The sequence below is a fragment of the Phyllostomus discolor genome, chromosome 13, assembly GCF_004126475.2.
Source record: "Phyllostomus discolor isolate MPI-MPIP mPhyDis1 chromosome 13, mPhyDis1.pri.v3, whole genome shotgun sequence".
NCBI lineage: Eukaryota > Metazoa > Chordata > Mammalia > Chiroptera > Phyllostomidae > Phyllostomus > Phyllostomus discolor.
The window spans coordinates 2,950,319-2,977,193 of NC_040915.2; the positions used below are offsets into that span (position 1 = coordinate 2,950,319).

General features: G+C 61.9%; 1 protein-coding gene across 2 annotated transcripts in view; it reads left to right on the top strand.

The window, feature by feature from the left end:
- UNC5A (unc-5 netrin receptor A) overlaps nt 1–26,875 on the top strand; it is a 52,696-nt gene that overhangs the window by 24,475 nt on the left and 1,346 nt on the right. Inside the window, exons 2-15 of one of the 2 annotated variants that reach the window (XM_036014129.1) lie at nt 15,147–15,368; nt 18,625–18,768; nt 19,004–19,107; nt 19,227–19,407; nt 19,985–20,152; nt 20,566–20,730; nt 21,724–21,912; nt 22,015–22,317; nt 24,788–24,875; nt 25,128–25,296; nt 25,400–25,633; nt 25,716–25,865; nt 25,951–26,115; nt 26,686–26,864. In XM_036014129.1, coding sequence (XP_035870022.1) covers nt 15,147–15,368; nt 18,625–18,768; nt 19,004–19,107; nt 19,227–19,407; nt 19,985–20,152; nt 20,566–20,730; nt 21,724–21,912; nt 22,015–22,317; nt 24,788–24,875; nt 25,128–25,296; nt 25,400–25,633; nt 25,716–25,865; nt 25,951–26,115; nt 26,686–26,864 — 2,461 coding nt within the window. The remainder of the gene's footprint in view (nt 1–15,146; nt 15,369–18,624; nt 18,769–19,003; nt 19,108–19,226; nt 19,408–19,984; nt 20,153–20,565; nt 20,731–21,723; nt 21,913–22,014; nt 22,318–24,787; nt 24,876–25,127; nt 25,297–25,399; nt 25,634–25,715; nt 25,866–25,950; nt 26,116–26,685; nt 26,865–26,875) is intronic. The other variant, XM_028528501.2, reaches the window with a different exon arrangement.

Genomic DNA, 26,875 nt, shown 5'->3' on the forward strand with positions numbered 1-26,875 from the left:
CCTGGGGCTGCTCCATGATGCAGATGGTCGTGGGCGACGTTTGCGGGCGGGGTGTTCCAGAGGCTGAGGCATCTGTGCGGGACTGTCACCGACTCCAGCCTCCAGCTCCAGGTCAGGGCTCCCGAGCCTTACCCCGGGCGGAGTGGCAGCATAGCCGGAGCCTTAGAACACAGCCTAGAGCCAGGCTGCCAGCTCTGCCACATCCAGTTGTGTGACCTTGGGCGAGGTACTGCCTCTCTCTGAGCCTCCGATTGTCACCTGTAAGGTGGGATGAAGATAGTACCTGACTCACAAAGTTGAGAGAACTCAACTTCTGTACAAACGCATCTGGTACAGGAAACAAAGACAGAATCTCTAATCAAGTTAAATGTGTGCTGCGCCCAGGGTAAGGCTCGGGAGCCCTGACCGTATGCCCTCGCCATCCCTCCCCTACAAGAAGGAAGATGTGCCCACCCGAGGCCGCTGCATGAGGGTTTGCAGCAGCGTGAGGTTCCCAGCGCCTGCACACAGCACCGGCGGGCGGGCAGGGCAGCTGTGGCACGGTGGGACCCACTCAGCAGTCACAGGGGCCGGGGCCCGGACCCGACTTAGGCGACGTCATGGCCCTCAGACGCAGGGTGCGAAGTGAAAGAAGCCAGACACAAAAGACTGCACGCTCTGATTTCGTTTCTGGGACATTCTAGGCAAGGCAAAGTGGCGGCCACAGAAGGGCCCGCAGAGGCCGGGGCTGGGAGAGGGGCTTCTCGGCACGGGGCCCGAGGGGCTGTGTCTACGGGGACAGAACGGTTCTCCACCTTGACTGTGGTGGTGATAATATTGGCGGAAACTCACCAAACCATAGATGTGAAGGGGGTGAGTTTTACTTTATTTGGCAAAAAAAAAAAGGCAATCCTGATTTTTAAAAGCAGAGCCACCCTGGCCCTGGGGCTCAGTTGGTTGGAGCATCATTCCGTGCACAGAAAAGTGGCCAGTTCGATTCCCAGTCAGGGCATATGCGCAGGTTGCAGGTTTGATCCCTGCTTCGGGAGCTTACAGGAGGCAACCCGATAGATGTTTCTCTTTCATCTCTGTCTCAAATCAGTCGAAACATGTCCCCAGGTGAGGATTTAAAAAAATAGGCAGAGTCGGACAGAGTAAATACTGCATGTCAGCTGTTACTAACACTCTTGTCACTGGCACTGCTGTGACAAGGCTCTGGGTTGGTCACTCACCCCTGGCCCTGCCCTGGCACCCGCCCTCCACGCACTTTGCCAGAGGAAGGTCTTCTCGTTCTCGTGGCCCCTGGGTGTGGGCAGACAGGAGGGGCGGCGCAGTCGGGGTGGGGGGTGGCGCACTCGGGCTGGTGCTGGGGGTGCTCGGCTGGTTCCCCAGCCCGGCTTCCCTCCTGCTGATCCTGTGAGGCTCTCAGCAGTGTGTTATCAAGAAAGACGCCAGGAGAAATAAAGTTTGTTACGAATTATTCTACTTAGGGCTAATTATAGGCACAGAGGACAGGATTATTTACAAGCAGGAGGCAGCAGGGAGGTAGAGGGGCCCAGAGGCATGGGAACCAGATGGAGGGCTGGAGGGAGCTGAGCTGTGTTTGGAGGAGTGCAGCTCTTCTAAAATAAAAGCTGTAGCTAACCTCAGGTCCAGGCTGATGCAAGCATCTTGGCAGACGGAAAGCTGGATGCTAGATGGCGAATTGGGAGGACAGTGGCCTGTGACACCTGCAGGGAGAGGAGAAACAAAGACAGAAGAGGCAGGTCCAGCAGGTGTCTAGCAGGGCAGTCTGCACGGGGGCTGGCCATTTGGGGTGGCCACGTAGCAGAGCTGAGGGGAGGCATCCTGAGGGGATGGGCCCAAATGTCCTGCAAGTGGGGTTTGGGAGCCTTCGGCCCCGGGGTTCTCGTGGAACCCTGCCATTCCCCAGGAGCCAGGGACCAGCAGGTCAGAGGGTGGTGGGCAGGGAGAAGCCTCTGCAGAGCCCTGAGGGCAAGGGTCCTTGGCAAATGGGCAAAAGGGTTTCATTGAGGAGCTGGAGGGGAAAGCCGGACTGTAAGAGCTGATCTGGAACCAGGTGAAGGGCGGAACTGGAACCCAGCAGGCGAGAGACAGGACCCAGTCTGGAGGGAGGCAGTGTCAAGTGCAGTTTTCCTGTCCTTGATGGAAGAGAGTCAAGCACCCTTGGAGACCCTCGGATCATCCTGGCATCTCCAGGATGCCTCAGATCAGGCCCCCGCCGGGTGCTCTCGCTGCCACCGGGGCCTCTCGGGACCGCTCGAGGGTGAGTCCTGAGCCTACTGCTCTGGCCCGCAGTCAGCGTCTGTCTCCCACAGGTGGGAGAGCTCCAGAGAGGGGCCGAAGCCCAGGGCTTGTCAGGGAGGGCGCAAGGGCAAACAGGCACAGTCCTGGTGACAGGTGCAGAGGGGGCCGAGGCTGCTGGGGAGCGAACTCGCTCAGGAGGAGGTCATGCCGACCTTGCAGCGAGCTGGCCTGTGGCCTGAAAGTGCATCTTGGCAGGGGGTGGACGCAGCCGCTCTGCAAATGCTCTGCCTGCCTGGAGCTTCCCCAAGGGCACCCTTCTCCCACCCCCGCCCCCACCCAGCTGCCCACCCAGCCCGACCCCACTCCACATGTGCTGCTCCGACCGCAGCACCCCCGCTCTGGTCTGGGGGCAAATGGAGGTCCACCTTGTCCACGTCCTGCCAAAGTTGGGCTCTGGCCGATGGTCCACACACAGCAGCTGGGAGGCCCACTGCCCCCCAGCGCCCCCTCTGGGGCAGGGCTTCAGGAGAGGGTCAGGGCTGGCTCGGGCAGGACAGCTGGTGTGCGTGGGCCGAACACTGACCTGTGAGCCCTCCTCCAGGGCCACCTTTGGGTGGAGACCCCCACCAGGAAACGGGGCCGAGGTGGGAGGCCCTCAGCAATCTCAGCTTCCCTCAATTCTTTAAGACCTGCAAGTTTCTCACTGACATACTTCAAGTTCGTTTTAAGGGGAGCAAGCGCAGAGATAATGGATAATGAACCCTCAGTTAATGCCCTGGGTTTACTGCGTGTGATTTACACCCGCTGATAGCGTCACTCACTCCCAATTACCCGTTTAGCTGCAGCAGTAACAGCAGTTCAGTCAGACCGATACCAACTTTTACATATTCCAGCCCCATAGTAATAACTACCCACACAGAGACTCCCTGTGCCCAGTGTATTTTTTATTAAGATTTAAATATTCATGCAATTATTAGTGATTTATTAAGAGCTAATGACTCCTTCAAGAGGCTCTAAATGTCTGCCCAAAGAGACCCTGGCGCTCCCTTCCCTCTTTGTCCCCATCTCTCCTTACCGCCCCACCCCCCCAGATCGGGAGGGCTGCTTTTCTGTAGCCCGTGACAGCAAAGCATCACCCACGTTTCCATGGTGATGGCCAGCAGATGCGGCAGAGGCCAAGGGTGAAGGTCAGGTCCAGGGAGGGTCTGGGCTTCATGAGGGTGCTCCTACTCCCTCTCCACCAGACCTGGGGGAAATGGGGACAAGGAGGCCCCGCCATGTCTCAACCAAGCAGCAGCCCCCACAGGGCAGTCTCCTCCGAGCTGGTCTCCAGGAGTGTCCCCTCTCTCCCTCGTTCTGCCATTAATGTTGCCCCAGCACCCTCCCCTCACCCACCCCTCCCACCCTCATGCCTTTTTTTAATATATTTTTAATTTTTTATCCCCTCCCCCACATCCCCTCATGCCTTTCTGAGCCTGCCTGTCCCTTTAGGGGCCCTCGGGGGGTGGGGGGCACCAGCGTCTCTCTCCTCTGCTGCCCTCTCCCTCCTTGTGTTCATTTTGAAACCTCCCACCCCGGTGGCATCAAGGTACAAGAAGGTGTGCAGGGATCTGAGGCTCTGGGATTCAAGGCCCAGAGAGGGCAGCAGCTGGCCTTGGGCTGCACAGCAAGGCCAAGGCTGCCTCCCTTTCCTCTGTGTCCCCTCTCGTGCCTCCTGCCCCCAGTCCCCTCTTCCTCCAGCCCCCCTCCTCTACCACAAGACCTCAGGCCCCATTAAGGGGGCAGGAAAGATAATGAACAAGCCAAGAAAACATGAAATCAATATCAGGAGAAAAACTATGGCTGCCATTAAGTGAAATAAACAAGGTAGTAATTATTTGGACAGTAGGTAATTAAAATGGGGTGAGGACTCATTACTGTCTTGCAGGGGTGTTTTGGGTGCAGCCAAACACCCTCTTCCCAGCTGGAAGGCCGAAGCCAGGCCTGGGCTCCTGCATTTTGGGGGTGTCCCTGTGGAGTGCCTCCCCCACCACGCACACCTGCCTGCCTGCGTCCCCAGCTCTGGCAGCGTCCCCCTGGTCAGGGCCTCAGGCCCCACGCACAGGCAGGCAAAGCGAGCCAGGCCTCGGTTTGTCTCCCTCTCCCGACGCCACACTTTGTCAAACAGGGATGCTCCAGGTCCCGGCCGAGGGTATAACATGCGCTGAGGACTAAATGCCGACCCCCTGGGGTGATGGACAGTGGGCCCCTCCACCCTCTGCCAGGTGCCAGGGGGCTTCCTCCAGCAGGTTGTGACGAGGCGGGTCCCGGGGAGAGGAATGGATGGCTGGGCGCTGGCAAGGACGGGAAGGGTGAGGGAGGGCGGGAGACCAGAGCTTCGTCCTGCTGTGCATGACCCCGCTCCTCGGGCCTGTGAAGTCAGAGGAGACCTTGGACATTGTCCAGTCTGGCTTTGGCCTGCCAGCTTGTTTGGCCCACAGTGTCTAAATGTTTAAATTAGTTGTCAACATTTTAAACAAGAAGTTTCTCATAAAAATGGATTTCCAGCTTCTCCTGAAAGGAAAAAATCTGGCACCTCTTGGCTGGCCGGCCTCGGGTGGCAGCAAATGGCCTAGCTGAGCTGACCCCTTGGACGGCCATTCTACTCTCCACTTTTCTCAGCCCCTCCCAGCCCCCAAGGGCACCTGAATTGGCCTGAGGCCCAGCGAGGACAAGGGCTTGCCCACAGCCACACAGCCCGGCAGAGGCAGAGTGCACAGGGACTGGAGACCCAGTCTCCTGATCCCCTCAGTGAGTGCATGCCGTGGGCCAGTTGCTGACAGGGACAGACCGGACACAGTGTCCACCCCTGGAGCTTGCAGAAAACGGGGTGGACACCAACTCAACCGTAGTCACTGCCCCCCGGCTTACCAGTCGCTGAGTCGGACACCGCTGAGCAGAGAGGGCTCGGGCTTGCCGCACACACCTGACGGTGCCCAGTCTGCTGGAGGAGGCAGCCCCCGCCCGCCCCGCCCCACAGAACCAGCCCACACCAGGCAGACAGCGGTCTCGCAGCCACAGCCAGGGCAGCAAGCTGTGTGTAGAGGGACTGGGAGGGCGTCTGGGGGAGGTGACACCTTGCATTACAAATTAACAGGTGGGGGCATTGGAAGTGAGCAGGGTTCCCTGCAGGTGCCCAGTGAGCAGGGAGTGGGGGATGAGAGGCTGCGCCGAGCTGGCTGCCAGGTGTGGGCCAGCGCCCAGGGTGAGGCTGCTGTGTCGGGTGTGGGGAGTGGGAAGCTGACCTTCACCCTGTAGTCAGTGAATCCCTTGCAGGGGTTTGAAGTATGGGATCAGATTTTCTTTCTAGAAATAGCTCTGTGGCAGCATAGCTGACAATGGCACTGAAGCCAGCAGGTGGTCACAGGAAGGCCCACTGGGGGGCACGCTGAGTGAGTTGGGCACCCATGAAGTGAGAGAGGACGGAGTGGGTAGGGAGGCTTGGGGGTACTCGGGGGCTGCAGTAGGGGACGTTCCAGGGAGCACGGAGGTTGGTGAGATGCACCCTGAGGCGGCACGGGGTGTGGCCCTGCTGACAGCACCGACCCGGGCGCAAGTGACGGCAGGTGGGAGGTCCTTGGGGACATCCAGAGACCAGAAAAGCGTCGGGATGGAGTTCAGCAGAGCAGAGCCAAGGGTCCCAGGTGGGGAGCCATGTGCAGGAAGCTGGCATGGCGGGGGGCAGGGGGTGCAGAGGCAAGGTCCCCAGGAGAGGGAAGGGCACAGCCAGGCAGCGGCAGTAGCAAGGGGTGGGGGGAGGCTGGGGTGTGTGCCTGCCGCTGCTGCCGCCACCAGCAGAGGCTGGACCCGTGACAGGCTTTCCCTGCAGGCCCCTGTAAGAGGAGGAGCCAGATGGGCTGGCTGCTGAGAATGGGTTCCAGGGTGACCAGTGACCAGTGGCTGCAGGGTCGCTGTCCTGGAAAGGGAAGCAGCCATCCCAGCCAGATTCAGCCTGGAGGACAGCGGGCAGTGGCGGTATGCATGGCGTGTACATGGAGGCATGGTGCACGTACCCAGCCCTGGGGAGGTGATTCTGGCATGCCATGTGCCCAGGGCTTGCTGGGTGGGGCTGGACACCCCATGAGGTGGGGACTGGAGCCACCTTGGTCACTGTTGTTTGGCCTGGGCCTTGCACAGCCCCTGGCACATTGTATCCATCACACTTGGGCTGACCGCCTGTGTCCTGGTCAGGAGCATGGGGGCCCTGTAGCCAGGCTGCCTGGGTGGGAATCCATCCCTCCCTGCTGACTCCACCCCTCTGTGCCTCGGTTTCATTGCCTGCAAGTTGGAGATTTAAAATAGTTCTTTGGCTCCTAGAATAGTCGTGAGAGTTAAGTGAGAAAATCCTTGTGGATTCCGTTGTGGTGGTGCAACTGTGTGTGCACGTGCTGGCCGGGGGTGTGGGCAGGGCCTCCCAGAGGCAGGTCGCCATGTGGCCTCCCTGCCGTCTGGGCTCCATCGGGCTGCTGCTGTCCTAGCCTGTGGATGCTGGGCGGAGCCAGGCTGCTGGGGAGCAGGGCAGCTGCTCCTGGGCCACCCCCACCCCTGCCTCTGCTCTGGCCAGGCTCCCATTAAACCACTGAGATATGAAATGCCGCCATATCTGGGACAGGGTCTTTAATTAAATTAATTGCTAGCAACATTGTAAAAATGCTGATGGGTCATAAATGGCAAGTTGGCGGTGCCATTCATCATCCCCTTGGACTCACTGGGGCTGGGGCAGCGGCAGTGTGCTGGGCTGAAGCCGCCAGGAGGTCTGCACCCACCAGGGCCTCGGGTGGGAGGGCTGGCCTCAGAGGAGGGGATGGCAGGTGGGGTGGGAGCACCTCGTCTTCGGGGTGCGTGTGTGGGACAGTCACCCATCCTTACTTAGCTTGTATTTTGACCTGGGGAAGGACATGAATGGAAATGGGGGAAGATGCCTGGGGGCCTGGTGGGATGGGGGGCATCCTCCAGCTTCCTGGCCAGTCAGAATCACCTTCGATCCATGCGCAACCTGCGGATCTGGCCTGGCCTGGCCACTGATTGCTGTGTGACCTTGAGCAAGTCCTTCCCATCTCGGAGCTGTCTTCTCATTAGAAAGACAGGAAGGCCACCCTCCTGCAGGGAGCTGTGCCGGAATCCTTTTATGTCTCTTTCAGCTCGGGCTGCCACAGACCCTGGTGGGGCTCAGAGCCTGGGTGCCCACCTCGCCCCTCGCAGTGGTGAGGGGGTGGGGCCAGTCCCCCCCAACCCTGGCTACCGCTGCCAGGTGGAGGAGGCCGGTCGCGCACAGCACCGGCACGCATGCGCAACGCACCGGGACCAGAAACACGCCCCCAGCAGCGCACTGCACCAGTAGAAGATTCCAAAGCAGGAGAAAGCCTTCCTTCCCAGTTCTCGCTGGGCTCTGCGACCACATAATTACCCTGGATTCCATTCTATTTAATTGCAGCTTATTAAATCCTAACCAGCCAATTATCAGCCACAATTATAGCTTAATTCGGGGACACAATAGCTATTTTATCGTTTGTTAATCAAATGCTTATTTAGGCCTCAGCTTTATTAACTGTTTCTCTGGTCTGAAGTAAGGCCCCCGGGCAGGCAGGAGCCCCGGGAGGCGTCCCCGGGACAGTCCCTCATCACAGCACACGCTCCCGGGCATCGCATCCCGGGGGGTTTCAAAGTCCCCTTCACTGCAGGCATGGGACTCTGAGCGAGGCAGAGGCGCGGCACCGGCGTGGGCACTGGCGTGGGCTCCGCTCACAGTAGGGAGGCTGTGGGTTCCTCCGAGCTTCCAGCGCGTTTACGAAGCGTCTGCTGTGGGCCAGGGCCTGGGCCGGGTTCTGGCACTGCAGCAGTGAGGACAGCAAGCGTGGTCCCCATCATGGTGACCCATTTCAGGGGATGGGACACGGACAGTAAGGAGATGAGGTGAGACGGTGGTGAGTGCTCTGAGGAAAATGGACTGAAGAGGTGGGAACACAGCAGTCAGGGAGGACTTCTGGGAGGGGGCAGCATGAGAGCCGAGACCTGGGGTTGGAGGGAGCACCCACAGGAGAGCAGGGGGAGGTGGGAAGAGCACGTGCAAAGGCCCAGTGCTGGGCTCGGCTTGGAAGGTTTGAGAAACAGGGGTGGGCAGTACAGGGAGTGAGTAGGGGTGGTGTGGTGGGAAGGCCAGACGTTGGTCTGGGAAACCCCAGACCCCTGCCCACACTTTGCCCTCCTTGCCCTGGGAGGCAGGGAGAGCCCCCGCTGCCCTCTGTGGCTGTGCGACCCCAGGCAAGTCCTGAGCGTCATGGTCATTATGCACAGCTGCCTGCTCGGTGGCAGCTGGGGGTGGGCACCGACCCGATGTGAGTCTCCTGAGCTGGTGAGGTGGTGCCTCCTCCATGCCCCCCACCTCCTTTGTCCCTTGCCGTTTAGCGTGCGCACATCCTCCTCGTGGTGCTCGTCTGTCCCCGTGACACGGCAGGGCCCCGGAGCCCGCTGGCAAAGAGGGTGACTTTCCTCTGATGGGGAGGTGGTGGCTGCTGCTGACACTTTCACACACACACATTACCATGGAAACCAGAGTGCCACACACTCGCGTGTGTGAGCACGGGTCAGGAGAGCAGCCCTCCCTTCATACGCACACCCGGTCACCTTCACCCCTGCATGCTCCTCAGCAGCCAGAGTCCGCAGTCACCCCTCCCTTGTCCCCTGAACACCCCCCACCCCGGGCAAAAGAGCCTGCACTCGGACCTGCCCCTGCCTGCCCTCCAGGAAGTCCTTGCTGTTGGCACTGACGGCCAGAGAGAGAGAGAACTAAGAGACAGACCCAAAGGCTAGGAAGGGTGGGTGCCACGAGACCCCGGGCAGGGTGCCCTGTCCTGGTGCAGGGTGAGCCCCACACGAGGAAACGAGGCTTGAGAAACAGGCATCTCGCTCAGGCGCAGGAGCGGGCTGTGAGCATCAGGAAGCTGCTGGCGGCCAGTGCGGGGGTTTTATGTGCTGGCTGTGGCGGAATTCTGGGGTGTGCACCCCAGCTTGCTCTGGTCCCAGTGCGTCCTGCCTTCACCTCCAGGTAGGCCCTGGAGCTGCCGGGTATTTTATGATCTGTAGTCTTGGGGCCTCCCCACAGCTGTCTGTCTGTCTGTCTACCTGCCTGTCTAGCTGACAGCAAGTGCAGATCCCGCCTCTGCCCCGCAGAGCCCCTGAGGGAAGCTCCTCCATCATGGACTGTCCCGAGTTTAAAAAACAACTCAGGAGACCAGCTCGGGCCACCAGGGTACAGGAGACGCAGCTCCCCACCCCCGCGCTTCTGCTTGCGTCCCCAATCACTCCCACCACCGGGAGCACCATCTGCCTCCCCTGGGTCCCGCACAGGTTTCTGATTGATTGGTCGATTGGAATCTGAATGTGTGTCCTCCATGTCTGACCCTCCTTTCTGGGCTCTGGTCCCCAGTGAGGAATGCTGTCCAACATTCATCCAACAAACGTGCTGGGCCCTCCCTGTGTGGGACCCTGGCCAGGGTATACAAAGGGTGGGCAATGTCACCACTCAGCCCCTGCTCTTAGGTGCTGACAGAGTTGTAAACAGTGACAAATAGGAGTAATGCGAGTTTGCCCAGGGGCTGTGAGAGCTCAGGGGACTGTGGCCAGCCGCTCTGTCTGGAGTCAGGGAAGCTTCTGGGGAGGGGGCGTTAGAGCAGGACTTGAAGGGCAGAAGAAGTGGGCCAGGCAGGGAACAGATGGGCAGGTGAATCCATGCGATGCAAGGTCTCTCTGCAGCCAGCTGTGGCCAGAGAGGGGTCCAGGCTCAGTGGGAGCCCAGGCCCAAGGCCACGGCCCCTCTCTTCCCTGGTGGCCTCTGCACGTCAGGTCCGGCCGGCCCTCCCCTTCTACCAGGCCTCCCTGGGACCCACAGCACTAGCCCTGCAGAATGAGGTTCTCTCTTCCAGCAGCCCAGCCCAAATCCCAGAACCCCACCTGCTGGGACGGAGTGACCTGCTCTGGGAACCAGTCAGTGTTGTGTGCTCACCTCTGGAGCCAGAGACAGAGTCAGCCCGCCTGCACTGAGTGACTGGATGACCTGGACAGCGTGGGGGTGGGCACTTCTGCTGAAAGTCCAGTGCTGTTAACTGAAGGGGGCGGATCTGGGACCAGAATGAACACAGCCCTTAAGGACTGCAGACAGTCTTGAGGCCTCCCCAGAGGGCATGTGGCGTGCATTCCAGGCGAGGCCAGGTGGCAGGTCAGGCCCCTGGTCAGCAGGGCCTCCAACCCCAGGGGAAGGGTGAGGTGCATGGCCCTGGGCTTGGGCACTCTGCTCCACCTGCCTGGGCCTGTGGAGCACAACACCCAGGCCCCAAGTGCACCTACCAAATGCATGTCTGCAGGCAAGGCTGGCTGGGAGTCCAGGCCCCCGGAACGGGTGTTCAGTGCTGCAGGACGGTGGGTGTTGGCGGTTGGACTGGTGTAGGACAGAGGCTGCTGGGCCCCAGCCCCCTCCTCCAACCCACTGCAGAACATTCTCAGGGAAGTAGAATAAGTGGGGGCTTGCCACCCCATCCCCTTGCTTGTCCCTGAGGTGGGGGGCTTGGAGGATGAAAGGGGCCCCCTGCCCCTAGCCAGCCTGCCCCTCTCGCTCCCAGGGACTGAGTCCCTCACAGCAAACACGAGCTGGCTAATAGCTTGATTAATCACACCTCATATTTTCATGGTGCCTTTAAAAATAAAACATTTGAAAGCACTTTCACACCCACCCTGGGCCTCCGAGTTGCAGGGGAGGTCTTATCATCCCAACTGCAGGCTAGAAGAGGGGACTCAACTCAGCGTCGGAGCAGCAGCACAGTGGGTGGGTGGGCAGCCTGCGGTGCAGATCCCTCTCCTGGCCCGCCCGCAGCTCTGCTCTGGGCTGTTCCGCACCCCCTTGGGGCTCCCTGCAGAGTAAAAGGGCCACTCGTGGGCAGACCTTCTGAAATTCAAGGGAGAAGAAAGGGTGGTCATTCAGTCACTCAGCAAATACTCCATCAGTATCCAGGTCAGACCAGGCTTCCTTCCCCAAGCAGGGGCAAAGGCAAATAAATCCATCCCGGTCCTGAATGTGGTGTGCACCCTGGAGGGAAGTTCAGAGGACAGGTAGGCACTCGGGCAGGTAACTAAGAGTATAGATTCAAGAAGGCCTCCTGGAGGAGGTGACACATTTGCTGAAAGTGGAAGGCTGGGTGGACGTTCCACATGAGGTAGGCCCACCATTGTCCACCCCGCTGGTCTCTCATCCCTCCACAGCCCCAGCCTCCCTTCACACATGGGCACACACTCAGACTGGCCTTCCCAGGGCCAGCAGCGGGCCACGGCTGGGATCATGCCTGCCACCCTGAATGGAGCTGCCAGAGCAGAGGCGCCAATGCCTCCTGAGACAGGTGGGGGCCAGCAGACCAGCCCCAGGGCTCACTGAAAGTGGGGTTCCCACTGCAGGGGCTGAGCCATCTGCAAAGTCCCAGTGACCAAGAGCCCATCAGGATGGCTAAGTGAGCAAGGGAGATCTCCTAAATCGCTGGGCCCTGTTCTGTGACAGTGGGAAAACTTTGGGGGGGGTGGAGCCTCTGGACAACTGGGGGGTGGGGTTTGGGAGGTGGTGGGGCCACATAGCCAGTGGGTCCTGCCCCCTGCAGCCCTGGGGTGTCTACCAGGGACAGCATTTCTTCCATGTTGTCACCTCAGCAGCCCCCCCAAAAAGTGGGGACAGGCACCCCAATCTAAGTCCCCAGTCACCGACATGAGACTAGGCAGCCTTGGACTGGGTGGCAGGGACCACGGGTGGACAGGCTGGAAGTGGGGATGGAGGCCGAAGCCCCTCGCTTGCCCTTCCTGTGGTAGGAGCTGCAGCACAGTGAGGGCTGGCCCCGAATGCAGGGAGGGCTGAGTGGCCCCAGGACACTGGGGGGTGATGTGGGGGCCCCCTCTTCCCAGAGGTAGTGGCCATGGAGTTGGGCCCGGAGGAGAAGGTGGGAGAGCGTTGGCAGAGGCGGAGGGAAGGGGTTTCAGACAGATAGCAGACCATGAGCAGAGAGTGTGCAGGGGGGGGGGGCAGGGGGGGGCAGTGGGCGTCTGCACGGGAAGGCAAGAGAGTTGACTGGGCTGGAGCAGGGGGTTGGTTCAGTGATACCAGCCAGAGGCACTTGGCATCATCCCGAAATGCCTGTGGAAGCCAGTCAGTCAACAGAAATAGAAGAAGCAAACCCAGAGCGGGGCAATAGGGAGGGGTAGGGACTGCGATGAACTACCCAGCCTGCCCTGTTGAAAGGATCGTCGATCATTTCGCAGTGAGCATGCACTGCCTTGTATTATCTTTGATAGGCAAGTGCAGGATTCCCCTCAAAAAGTACTCCCTCTGGTAGCCCAAAGTGTGGAGGGGAGAGGCCTCATTGGGACAATGAGGTATCAGTCAGGCTAACAGTGCTAACCGCCGGGCAGAGGTCATGAGTGGGCTCAGGGCCCAGAGGGAGGTAAGGTGGTCCTGGCTGCCCAGGCAGCTTCTGTAGCCCCAGGAGGACACCAGGGGGCTGGGATTGGCCCGAGCCCGTGTCCTTGGAGTGCCCTTGCTGCAGAGCATTGCAGTCACCCAGAGGGTCCCCCTCAGGTTCCACCCAACAAGTGCGGCCCCAGGGTAAGAAGGGGAGGCTACACCAGTGTGGCCTGACAGAGGCCCCGGAGAAGTGAGCTATGTCACTTATTGGTCACAGTACATTTATTTTTCATTAGCAGTTAAATGCAGACACGAGGGATGGTGCTGGGTTCAGTGGGCAGCCACCGTGAGTGGCGCTGTGATGGACAGAGGGGCCAGAGGGCCACTTGCCCCTCCCCACCTGTGCCCCCAGCCAGGACCCCTGCCCACCCAGGCCCAGCCAGCAGGCAGGTGCAGGCCACCCTGCGTCTCCGCACAGGGCAGTCCCAGGTAGGCTGGCATTGCCACTGTGAGCTCCCACACCCTTCCCAAGCCTTCGGCCCCTGCCCCCGAGCCCCTGCAGGCCCCACTCAGGGGTCCGTCTTGGCCCAGAGTCTGCTGAGCTGCTGTGGCTTCCCCGAGAAATGTCTCAAGAGGCCACTTCCAGCTCCCCACTGCAGGTCCACACTCAGGAGCTTGTCCATTCTCTGGACCTTGCAGCCTGAGCCTTCACCCTGAACCCCCCGCCCGGGTCAGGGGCGCACAAGCAGCTGCTGAGTGATGGTGAAGAGCAAGTGGAGGGCACGAGGCTGCCCCGAATGCTTTCTGAGTCCAGGGCTGGAGCCAGGGTGTCCAGGGTGACTGCTCTCAGACCTCAGAGTCCCCATTAGTAAGGTACCTAAATGGCTTCTCCCCTCTGCCTGCATCCCCACTGCCCTCATCTTGTGGGCAAGGCACCGTCAGCTCTGTGCCTCAGTTCTCCTCATCGGTTCTCCTCATCAGCCCACACCCCCAAAGAGACACTATGAGGGCTCCTGAGCCAAGGAAGAGGCAGCCCTTTGCCATCATCACACAAGAGCCCTGGGTGTTGACAGCGGCCGGCGCTCCCCAGCCCGCACTGACACCTGGTTCCGCATCAGCCTCTCAGCAGCCCTCGGAACCGGGTGCTCTCTCCCCATTCCTCGGAGGAGCAAAGTGGCTGTGGGGTCGGGGGGCTTTCCTGAAGTTGCACCAGGCTTCTCAGCCTCACAGTGGGCTTTCCCAGCCCACCTGCCTGGCCCAGGACACCCACACGACCCCACACAGGTCCCATCCCCAAAACTAACACTATAGTCTTAGGGTGGAGGGGGCCAATTCCCACCTTAGAAAGGTGGCAGGGGAGGGCCGTGTGGATGCCTCCGAGGGTGGGCACAAGCCCTCCGGGAGTTAGGGCTGCCCGTGGGAAGGGTGTGGAGCCGGAGACTGACCTGGCGAGGCACCTCCAGATCCCCCCGGGGCAAACGGCACCTCAGCCCAGGTCACCACTAGCAGGGGACACAAGTGGCCTCTGAAGCCTTTTTCCCATCTTGGCGTAGAGGCCGCTGTGGACAGAGTGGGTGCTCATGGGGACATCCCTGCAGCTCTGAGGGAGGCCAGCCATCCGGGACCTGTCTGGTGGGCAGCTGGGTGGAGAGACTGAGGGTGCCCCCCTCCTCCCACCACCTCCTTCACCCCACTCCAGCCCTGCCCTCAGGGGCCCTGCTGGTCCAGCGGCCTGTCAGACTTCGGGGCTTTACCTCCACCAAAGCCTCAGAGCCAATTACCTGTGTAATTAGCAACAAATGACTTGTGGGATGCTTGTGGTTTTCGGTTAAAATTAGAAGGAAGCCCATATTCAGGTCTCCTTGAAGGGTGGGATGTGGCCCAGGTCCCTCAGGCTCCCAGACACCGTCCTGGCTCCCATACCGTGCCAGCCCAGGCCACCAGCCCTCCCTGGGGCCTCTCCTCTAAGCTCTGCCCACTCCCCGCCTTCATTCACTTGGTATTTTCTGAGCACCTACTGTGTGAGGGGCCAGGAATGGGGATCAACCCAGAAGCTGCCCAGAGGCAGCTGGTGCAGAGGAAGGGACTGGCACCCCTGCTGGGGTCCTCTTCCCCCACCCCCAACCCTAGCTTTCTCCTGAATATCGTTGACTCGCCCGATCCCCGAACTTCTACCAGGGCCTTGACAAGCCTGACTACTGCATCGCCCCACAGTCTTCAGAAGTGGGGGGTTGCTCTTCCCCTACTTTACATAGGGGGACTCTGAGGTGGCGGCAGGACACTTAGCAGCCCAGCCTCACTCCTCCCTCTGTCCCCGGTGGGCTCCCTTTGGCCCAGCCCTACCCTTGAATGGCAGGGAGTCCCCAGAGGGTCCCCCAGCCCAGCAGAGTCCTGGCTCACCCCCGCCCCCCACTCTGCCCTGCTGCAGGTGCCCAGCAGAGCGCCACAGCGGCCAACCCGGTGCCCGGCGCCAGCCCGGACCTGTTCCCCCACTTCCTGGTGGAGCCCGAGGACGTGTACATCGTCAAGAACAAGCCCGTGCTGCTGGTGTGCAAGGCCAGGCCCGCCACGCAGATCTTCTTCAAGTGCAACGGCGAGTGGGTGCGCCAGGCGGACCACGCGATCGAGCACAGCACGGACGGGGGCAGCGGTGAGGCCCGCTGCGCGGCAGGCAGGCCGCAGGAAGGGGGGCTCAGCCAGGGGCCTGCAGGGCACCACCACCGAGGGCAGTGTGGGGTCAGGGTGTTGCCAGCTCTGTCTCCACCACCCAGATCCCCAGGAGAAACTGGACTCCACTGAGGTCTTCTGTGCATCCCCCAAGACCTGCCCCAGAAGCACCCCACCAGTCCACACAGCTTGGTGGGGGAGAGGAGGGAAGGCTCCCAGAACCCCCGGGGGCCCTGGATGGAGGAGTGGGTCCCCACTGCCGTGTCAGCCCAGGCAGCTGTGCCCACAGAGAAAAGGGGTTCAGAGGGAGTGGGCCCCAGATGACGGAAGGGCTCACAGACCCCACACTCTGTGATTCCTTTGTTTTTGTGTCCACTCATTTATTCACCCTTTCCACACTCCCTGAGCACTTGCTCCATGCTGCGGACACAGCCCCCACGGAGAGGTGGGCAGCTCAGCAACCTGGGAGCGAGGGCTGGGGACTGTGGCAGCCAGAGGAGAGCAGGCCTGCGGCTGCCTGGGGAGGTGACATGGAAACGGAGTGGGGTGAGCACCTCGTCAGGGAGAGAAGAGGGGCGGGGTGTGCCAGGCTGAGAACAGAGTCCTCCCACTGCTGTGTCAGGTCCTCCAGGGAAAGGACAGGTGAGGAAGAGGAAGCAACAGAAGAGAGACCTGCCTTTCTGCAGCCTTGAGGGTCTGTCCTGGACCCTCTAGAAGGCCCCAGGCCAGCCCCCCCGGGGCTCCCCGCCTCCCCTTCCTTGTCTCCTGCTGTCGGGAGGTGGGGGATCCCTGGCTCTGCTGAGTCCCAGGCCCAGCCCGCACACCATGGCCCCGCTGGGCTCTGTTGGCCTTGCTCCCTTCCAGCTCAACAGTGCGCAGAGCTCACGGGGACATGTCCCACCCGTACGACCAGGACCCTCCTGCCCGGAGCACCCCACCTTAGGTCTCCCCTGGCCAAGAGCCTCTGAGTTTTTATTGATCTTGATTTCTCAAACCAAAGCCACCGAGTGCTTTGGAGGTCGAAGAGAGGCTTCCCTTACTTACCCGCAAATACATCTCATCCACAGCGCCATGCAGACACGCAGACACACAGCCCCCGACCCAGAGACGGCCTGTGGTCAGGCAGATGTGGTGGCGATCAGAGGTCAGCTCGCATGGGTGGGGCTGTAGGGGTGGCTGAATGGCACCCCATCCCCCCTCACTTGCCCCCATTCCCTAACCAGGAGACCAGGGGTTAGGGACCCGAACCTACGGTACTGGAAAAGCATGAAATCTGCAAAGTCAAGCACTGGAGTCCAGCCTGGGGGTATCATTTACTGTGTCCCACAAACTAATTGGTCATTAGATACAGGTTGGCGAGAAGGGAGAGCCTGAGCCCCCACCCCACCAATCCTCTAGACCCCAAAGCACTCAGCAGCCCCTTGGGCCTTCCCACATGACCCCACTCCCACCCACCACTCCTGGACCTGCAGGGACCCCTCCCCGACCTGGCATCTGCTCACAGTACAAGACATAGCTGTGCCCTCAAATCCTCCCAGGGCTCAGGCTGCTCAGTGACCCACAGGGAGGCAGGCACAGCCCCACACCTCCTGGACCGGTCACACAGGGCCTGAGTCTTCCCTGGGTCCACCCCGCCACTGGAGCTCCTGGGGCTCCAAGGTGCAGCCTGGAGGCGGTACACACTGGACATACTTGGCCGTCATTCCTGGCAGCAGGAAGGAGGCGAGGAGGTGGCAGGACAAGGCAGCACAGGAGTGGGAGGAGTGGGGAGAAAGAAATAGGCACACTTAAATTTAGCCCGGCTTCCCCAGCTGACTTGCTGGGCGGTGCGTGCGCTCCCCCACCCCCGACGGGGATGGATTGGCCCGTCCTAGACAGTCCGAGACTTGTCCTCCAGGGAGGAAGACTTCCCAGCTCAGAAGGTTCTGGAGGCCTGCGTCTCTGGGTGCGTGCATGTGGCTTGCCCTCAGATGCCTCAAGATTCAGTGTGTTTGACAGGTGGCCGGTGCCCAGGGCCCCTCCTGTACACAGGCCCGGGGAGGGTCCCTCATTTCTCAGCCCTCCCCCCACCCCCAGAGAACCCCAGGTAACTACCTTGTCCAGAGGCACCACCCGCCTCCCAGTCTCCTGTGATAACTAGCCAAGGGCAGGGCAAGCGAGCGTGGGAGCCGGGGTGGGGGGAGGCGGAGGAGGGCCGTGGGCAGGGGTCAGGGAAGACGCGGCGGGAGAAATTAAGAGAGAAGCCGGCCTCCCTGCTCAGCTGGGCTGCTGCTCCTCCTGCAACACAGCCCTAATTGAATTTCTCTGTTAACAATGGAAACACGTTGCTTCAGGCCTCTCTCCCTCTTTCTGATAAACCAATGACCCGAGGGAAATTGGGGTCAGAAGGAGGAGAAATTGGAAACAGTCTTTTCTCACTCTCGGGACACTGTTTTTGGCCAGGAGGCTGGAGGAAAGGGCTGCTGTCCTCATCTGGGTCCTCGGAAGGTCTGGGCCCTCCTGGTGCCCCCGCCCCTGGGTCCCAGTGTGTTCTAGGGCAAGGGCCTGAGCCCGTGCTGGAGAGGGGTCCCCTGGCCAGGTGGCACAGAGTGGGTCCCAACACCCGTCACAGCCCGGGCCTCCCCAGGGGGACCCCAGGGCACCCTGAGCATGCTCCACAGTAGGGGGACCTCTGGCAGGCCCCTGCTCCTGTGAGCCTCCACCCACTCATCCAGGAGGGAGGGAGCGTGTGGTCCAGGGACGGGTCAGCGGACATAACAAGCCAGCATGTGGGAATTGCTTGCTAAGCCCAGGGGTCTATTATCACACTAGGCAATGGCGTAATTATATTGTTAATAGCCGCTATTACATTATCACTGTCAGGAGCCACCTGCTAACCCCCAGGGAGCTGAGCCAGATCCTTCCTCACCCTTTTATACCCTTTTATACCCACAAAGCCCTCAGGACTGGCCAGTCTGCTCCACCCGCTCTCCCTAGGGTCCGGGAGGCCAGCCCCTGCTGCCCAAAGCCCTGCTAGGGACGTTTCTGTAAGCAACTGCAGGGAGACAGGCCCCTGGGTAATGAAATGTGAAGAGTGGAAGTGCTCAGAATCTACTCCCGGCCATCAGGGGAAATAAACTGGGCTCCCCGTGGGTCCCCCAGAGCTCCCTGCAGGCTAGGAACCACCCCAGTGCCCGCTCTCTGGACTGGAGCGGGAGGCTTGGCTCAGCTGGGCCCTAGCTGCGCCCCCTCCCTCCCAGGCCTGCCCACCATGGAGGTCCGCATCAATGTCTCGAGGCAGCAGGTGGAGAAGGTGTTTGGGCTGGAGGAGTACTGGTGCCAGTGCGTGGCCTGGAGCTCCTCGGGCACCACCAAGAGCCAGAAGGCCTACATCCGCATCGCCTGTGAGTGCAGGCCCACCCTCAGGGGGTGGCACGGGGGAGGGTCCCTTTCAGAAAGCCTCAGGTCCTGCCTCGATGGTGGGAGTGTCTGTGGGCACTGCCCAGCCGCCCCCCTGACCCCCGGGTACTTGGCACATCCTCCCGCCATGGGCCATGGCCCCTGCGGGGCAGGAGGGCAGAGCCGGCCAAGCTGGCTGGCGTGAGGTGCTCAGGCCACAGGACACTCTTGTTCTTCCAGATTTGCGCAAGAATTTTGAGCAGGAGCCGCTGGCCAAGGAGGTGTCCCTGGAGCAAGGCATCGTGTTGCCCTGCCGCCCGCCGGAGGGCATCCCCCCCGCAGAGGTAAGAGGGCTCCTAGGCTCCGCCCGCCCACTCAGCCCCCCAGGCCATCCCCCCCAGGGCCACTGTCACCTGGGCAGGGCCAGCAGGGCGGCCGTGCAGGGTGTGGCTCCCTCCCCCAGGTGGAATGGCTGCGGAATGAGGACCTGGTGGACCCGGCCCTGGACCCCAACGTGTATGTCACTCGGGAGCACAGCCTGGTGGTGCGGCAGGCCCGCCTGGCCGACACGGCTAACTACACCTGCGTGGCCAAGAACATCGTGGCTCGCCGCCGCAGCGCCTCCGCGGCTGTCGTCGTCTACGGTGGGCCCCGGCTTGGCGGGGCGGGGGGGGGCAGGGCGCAGCTGGCACGAAAGGGGTCCTCAGGGCAGCACTGCAGCCTGTGCTCGAGGGAGCCGGGGTCAGGTGGGCCCCACTGTGGCTGTCCGGGAGCCACAGGGTGTGTCTGGGCGAAGGTGTGGGGTGGGGTGGTGGTCACTTGTAGCCACAGCATCTCTTGACTTCTCTGTGGGCAGGAGTGTTGTGCAGAAGGAGGTGAGGGCTCAGAGGGAGACTAGGAAAGGTGATTGCAGGTGGGAAGTAGTGTCCTGGGCACCCCTAGGAGCAGGCAGAGGGAAGGGGTGGGAATCGCCCCTGTGAAATGCTGGGGTCTGAGCCAGAGGGGCCCAGAGCTGCAGTCAGGGCTGGCTGCCCCTAGTGCCCATGGCGCCTGCTGGTGGAAGGAAGGGGCCATGGAGTGGGTGCTGCCAGCCTGGGGACAGCTGGCAGAGCATGGCCTCCCCTCCAGGGCTTCCCTTCCAGCCCTCCTGCCCCAGCCTCGAGGCCAGTGTGTCAGAGGAAGCCCCCGCTCCCTGACCCCAGTCCTTCTCTGTCTGGCCAGTGAACGGTGGGTGGTCGACGTGGACCGAGTGGTCCGTCTGCAGCGCCAGCTGTGGGCGCGGCTGGCAGAAACGGAGCCGGAGCTGCACCAACCCGGCGCCTCTCAACGGGGGCGCCTTCTGTGAGGGGCAGAATGTCCAGAAAACGGCCTGCGCCACCCTGTGCCCAGGTACCAGCGGCCGCCGCCTTCCGCATCGCTCTTCACCGCGCCATCTCTGCGCCCTGGCTCCATCGCGCCCACCAGCCTGCCCCCAGGGCTCCATCCCACCTGCCCGTACACAGGGCCAGGCTCAGTCTGAGCCCAGGATGGTTCCGTGCGCCAGAGGCGGGGCTCCGCCCACATCTGGCTCAGTCTCCACAGGGGTCTGCATCCCAGGGCCCCAGGCAGAGTCAGGACAGGTGCAGTCAGTGTGGGGCAAGGGTCATCGTGCCTCCCGTCATTAGCATGCGTCATCCAGGCCAGCTGGACACCAGAGGGCCTGCAGACCGCTGGGCCTGGGCCTGGCCTCTCACCAGAGCCCGAGCTGGCCGCCCAGGCTGACTGCGCGGTGCCCTCTCTGTCCGTGTCTGTCCCTCATCCAGTGGATGGCAGCTGGAGCCCATGGAGCAAGTGGTCGGCCTGCGGGCTGGACTGCACGCACTGGCGCAGCCGCGAGTGCGCGGACCCGGCGCCCCGCAATGGAGGCGAGGAGTGCCGGGGAGCCGACCTGGACACCCGCAACTGCACCAGCGACCTTTGCGTGCACAGTGAGTGCTCTCTGCCCTGAGAGGCCTCTCAAGTTGGCAGAATAGTCCCTGCCCAGCCCCAGGGAGGTGGTGGTCGAGGGAGTCAGTCCCCTGCCACAGGCTGCACCCCCTCTCCCAACTCATGACTCTGGGAGACCTCCATCCATGAACACCCACCATGTGCCCTTGCATGCCCCAATATGTCACCCCCACCCCCTGGAACATGCGTACATTTGAGGCTTACTGTGCGTACTCGGCCAGCCGCAGTACACGTCCCACACCCGCCCCGCCCCTCCTGCAGCTTCGCCTCCTTCCCGTCCCCCAAGTGCACATGCAAGTCCTATGGGGACACAGGCTTGTGCGGCCGGTTAATTACAAGGCCATAACTAACAATTAAAGATCTCGGTTGGATTTTTTTCCCCTGGAACACCCCCTCCCCCATTCTTTCAATTAAAAACCTAATTATCTGTGTCAATTCCTCTCTGATGGACATTTCTTCCATTATGCAAAGCCCTTCTAAAATCAATACCACTTCCTCCAGGCACTCAATCACCCCTCCCCACCCTGCCCCAGGCCTGCAGAGGAAGACAATGACAGGAGCCCTGGCAGGGACCCCAGGAACCAGATTGGCAGACACCCCAGGAAGCAGCTCCCTTGCTGTGAGGATCCTGGGAGGTCCCCAAGCCCCAGCTGCCCCGGGGCCCCAGAAGAACGGGTTCAGTCTGGCAGCCCTGCCCCAGGCCATCTGGGGAAGTGTCTCTCTTCCCCACCATTCTCTGGGTGCAGCAACCTCAGCCTGAACTTTGCCTCTGAGGGATGCGATTTGCTGGGAGGAGTGCTGCTGTGAGGTGGTGGCCGCTGCAGGGCTGGGGCTCCACGCTCCCTGGGCCAGCATCCGCTGCCCGGAGTGCGCATGCCCAGGAATGGGGCCTCACCCTCCTGGGGTGGAGACCACTGGCCTCTCCTCCCCTACCCCCAACACCCGCCCCTCCAAGGCTGCGCTCTCTCCCACAGCTGCTTCTGGGCCCGAGGACGTGGCCCTCTACGTGGGCCTCATCGCCGTGGCTGTGTGCCTGCTGCTGCTGCTGCTCGCCCTCATCCTTGTGTATTGCCGCAAGAAGGAGGGGCTGGACTCGGACGTGGCTGACTCGTCCATCCTCACCTCGGGCTTCCAGCCCGTCAGCATCAAGCCCAGCAAAGCAGGTGTGGGGCCCCTGCCCCGGGCACTCCTGCCCTAGCCCCCAGGTCAAGGGCCACCGGGGGCCACCCCCAGTGCCACTCCCTGAGTCTATCTTTGTCCCGCAGACAATCCCCACCTGCTTACAATCCAGCCAGACCTCAGCACCACCACCACCACCTACCAGGGTGGCCTGTGTCCCCGGCAGGAAGGCCCCAGCCCCAAGTTCCAGCTCAGCAATGGGCACCTGCTCAGCCCACTGAGTGGCGGCCGCCACACGCTGCACCACAGCTCGCCCACCTCCGAGGCGGAGGACTTCGTCTCCCGCCTGTCTGCGCAGAACTACTTCCGCTCGCTGCCGCGCAGCACCAGCAACGTGGCCTACGGGACCTTCAACTTCCTCGGGGGCCGGCTGATGATCCCTCATACAGGTGGGGGGCTAGGTGAAGTGCCCCAGGAGCTCTGAGAGGCAAGACTAGCCCCGTACCCCTCATGTAGGAGGAGGGGACATCCCTGACGTCCTTCCCGTGCTGCTCAGCCTCACCCCAACGCTGGGCCAGGCCGGCAAGGAAAGGAGGTAGTTTGGGAGACAATGCCAGCGTGGTTGGCAGGGGGCCGGCACTGAGACCATGGCCAGGGCTGTTTGCTTTCTGTGACCTAGGACACAGGGCATCAGTCCACTCCTGCACACAGCCAGCCAGCCTCCGTGTGCTGGGCTCGGGGATGGGGGGTTCCTGCCCTGGAGCTAGGCAGGTGAAGGGACAGCAGAGGACCGATGCCTAGACTAGACAGGGGGTTCGTTCACCCACCACCTCCCAGAAACCCCTCTGACAGGGTCCGAGAGACACCTGGATAGACAACCCACGGACCTTTTCTGTGGTCATCTTTTGTGGCCTCTGTGGTGTGGCTGGCTGTTCCCCCCCCTCGAAACTCTCTTTTCCCTCATCTTAGAGGAGCCTCCAAGCCCCGGTTTTCTGGTCCCTCTGCAGCCGCTCCGGAGGCCTGTCCCCGGCCATAGCTGTCCATCAGTGCCCCTCCCAGCACCCTCCTGCACGCACTCCATGGCTGTCATCGCGGCGTCTCTGCCGATCACTCCCACTCCGAATTCCCAGCCCAGTTCTCCTGGGTGACAGAATCGCACACCCAGCTGCCTCCTGGGCAGCTCCATCTGGATGTCTCACAGAACCTCACATTCCTGGTGCCTAAAACAGCACCGTCTCCCACCTCCCCCAGAGCCTCCTGCTTCCTGGCTTTCCCCACCTCAGGGACGGCACAGTCAGAGTCAGAAGCTGGGAATCACCTTGACCCCCTGCTCCTCTTCACCCCCCTGCCCCACCTCTGCACCAGCTTCAGGCGCACAGCCATCCTGTTGCTCCTCCTGCATCCTCATCTTCCCTCTGCACCCCCACCCAACCCAGGCCACCACACCTACCTGTCACCTGGTTCACAGCTCCTGGCATTCACCCAGTGAAGCCACACTTCATTGTGTCCTTCCCTTGCTTGAACTCTTTCTGGGGCTCCCTAACACCCCCTGCAAAGCCCAGGCGACAAGTCCACCAGGGCGCTCAGCCCACCACATGCACCATGCCTCTCTCTGCACCCACGAGGCCCTCTCCCCCACCCACCAGGCCAGGGCCCGGCAGCTCTCTCTCGCTCTGTCTCACATCCCTGCCACGGGGATGAGGCAGGACGGTCCATGCCAAGCTCTTAGGAAGAGGCAGGTGCATGTGGGTGTGTAGGGACCGTCTCAAGGTGGTCTCACCCAGCACCTAGGACTCTGTCTCCCCCCTCCCCCCGCAGGCTGGGTGCTTCTGAGAGCAGGGCCCGTGGTTTCCCCTCGCTTCTTGAATGCCAATGCCGGCACTCAGTGCGAGCACTCACTGAGTGAGAACTGGGGTGTGTTCGTGCTCAGAGCTCTGGGACTGTCACCCATGCTGGGAGTGGCCCCCCACAGGCGGCAGGACTGGTGGAGGGAGCAGTCACAGTGAACACCCCATCGCCGGCTCCCCTCTCCCAGGCGGCATTCCAGCCAGCCCACCGGGTCCCCACTCTGGAGGGTGTGCCTGTGCTTTCGGACTTGGTGGGATAAAGTCATAGGATTTTTTCCCCTCCTTCTAATGTGAGGGTTTCATGTCCTAAAAGGGCAGGAAGGTGGGGCAGGGCTACCACTTGCCTCCCCAGAGCAACACCCCAGCCTCTGTCCCTCACGTCCAGCCCCACCGCCTTGCCCCTGGAACACTCAACAGGCACTTTCTGATGCTGTCCCTGCAAGACACTAGGGCCACCAGTGTCTTGTAGGGCATGTGTGCGAAGGCTCCCAGACCAGGGAGGAGCACCAAAGCAGACAAGGCCGCTCAGGGCCCTGGCCCCACCTGTAGGAGCCATTGCTAAGTGCGGAGCAAAGTCCAGCAGGGTAGCTGAGAGCAGCCATCCCCAGAGGTGGCCACGCCAGCAGAGGTGGGGGAAGCCTGAGTGGGGCAGGGGGCGGGGCGGTGGCCCCAGAATGGTGAGTGTGCAGCACAGGCTGGGCTGGAGGTGTGGAAGGCAGTTGGGGCTGGAGGTGTAAACGCCAGGCAGGGTGCGAGGCTCGGGTAGGAGTAACGGGAAGGTTTTAGGGAGGGTGTTGGGGGAGGCAGGTCCGGCATACCTGGTGCCTTTTGTTTTGGTGTTTTCTGTGCCCAGGACATGCTTTTCCCACCCGAGCTCCCTTGGCCTCTCTCAAGGTCACTGTGGCTCAGCTTTCTGTCTGTGTGGGTAGTTGGACTGTCCCTGTGGCACCTCTGTCCCGGCCAGCCTAGCACCAATCAGTCCTTAAAGGAAGGCTCATGCGGGGGCAGGCAGATGGGGTGTTCGATGTCCTCACAGACCCAGTGAGCCCAGACCCCTCTCTCTCTGTCACAGGGGTCAGCCTCCTCATTCCCCCTGATGCCATACCCCGAGGGAAGATCTACGAGGTCTACCTCACGCTGCACAAGCCAGAGGACGTGAGGTGTGGGCAGGGGCCCTGGACCAGGGGCTGGGGGAGGGGGGGTCCATCCTGACCTGTGGTCACCAGGAAGCCCCTGCCCAGTCATTGTCGGGTCTGGACTGGTCTGGCCAGACAGGGGCCCAGGGAACAGCTGCCCCTAAGCCCGACCCAGCTATGCCCCCGAGCTGGGTGCCGCTGTCCAGCCACATCCTGCCCAGGTCCCAGACAGCCCACTGACACCTTTACCTCCCCACCCATGCTTCCCCACTTGAGGTTGCCCCTAGCTGGCTGTCAGACCCTGCTGAGTCCCATCGTTAGCTGCGGGCCCCCCGGAGTCCTGCTCACACGGCCTGTCATCCTGGCCATGGACCACTGCGGGGAGCCCAGCCCCGAGAGCTGGAGCCTACACCTCAAAAAGCAGTCCTGCGAGGGCAGCTGGGAGGTGAGTCCTCTGCCCCCTGGGGAGCCAGGTCCCTGCCCCCAGTCTCTGGCCAGCCCTGGGAGCTGCAGGGGCCCTGAGCCGATGCATCGGGCCCTGCCCACAGGACGTGCTGCACCTGGGCGAGGAGGCACCCTCCCACCTCTACTATTGCCAGCTGGAGGCCGGAGCCTGCTACATCTTCACGGAGCAGCTGGGCCGCTTCGCTCTGGTGGGAGAGGCCCTCAGCGTGGCCGCTGCCAAGCGCCTCAAGCTGCTGCTGTTTGCCCCTGCGGCCTGCACCTCCCTGGAGTACAGCATCCGGGTCTACTGCCTGCACGACACCCGGGACGCACTCAAGGTACTGCCCTGGCCCCCAGGGATTAGGAGTGGGAGGGGGCTCTCCCTGCCTCCAGGCCCACTGACCACCTGGGGTGCTGCAGGAGGTGGTGCAGCTGGAGAAGCAGCTGGGGGGACAGCTGATCCAGGAGCCTCGAGTCCTGCACCTGAAGGACAGTTACCACAACCTGCGCCTGTCCATCCATGACGTGCCCAGCTCCCTGTGGAAGAGCAAGCTCCTCGTCAGCTACCAGGTGAGGGCGCTTGAGGTTCCTGCAGCCAGGCACACCTGCTGCCCGGCACACCTGACACCACCACGCCTTCCTCCGCCCCACCCAGGAGATCCCCTTCTACCACATCTGGAGCGGCACGCAGCAGCACCTGCACTGCACCTTCACCTTGGAGCGCGTCAGCGCCAGCACCAGCGACCTGGCCTGCAAGGTGTGGGTGTGGCAGGTGGAGGGGGACGGGCAGAGCTTCAACATCAACTTCAACATCACCAAGGTGGGTGAAAGTGGCGTCAGCACCGCCTGTGCGCCACACCCCGGAGGCCTACCCTGACCCCTCCTTCCAGAAACCAGAAACCTTTTGGCCTCTTCCTTCCCTCAGTCGGAGGGGCTGGGAGGTGCAGGTGCAGACAGACAGCTGCAGGCCTGCGGCGGGACTGGGGGAGGGGCTGAAGAGAGTGTGGGCGGAGCAGGAAAGAGACTTCAGGCAGCCCCAGGAGGGACTTTGTACAGGGTCTGGAAGGACCAGCAGGAGTCAGACAGACAGCAGCAAGGGAAGGGAAGCGTCTGGGGCAGTGGGCGGGGCTCAAGGACACAGGCAGGAGAGGAGCGCTGGGCGCCTGTGTGCTGGGCAGAGGCCTGGTGGGGAGGGGGATGAGGCGGCTCCGGGCTCACCTGGCTTCGGGCAGGTCACACTACACCTCTGACCGCGGTGAGTGGTGCCTGGGAAGCAGCGCCCACACGGCACCCTGCTCTGAGTAGTCTGGGTGTGCCTCCAGCAGGAAGGTGTGGTGGGCCTGGGTCAGGGAAAGTGCTAACAGTCTTCTCCACCCCTTCTCCTGCCCAGGACACAAGATTCACTGAGCTGCTGGCTCTGGAGAGTGAAGGGGGGGTCCCAGCCCTAGTGGGCCCCAGTGCCTTCAAGATCCCCTTCCTCATTCGGCAGAAGATCATTACCAGCCTGGACCCACCCTGCAGCCGGGGTGCCGACTGGCGGACTCTGGCCCAGAAACTCCACCTGGACAGGTGCCTGGGAG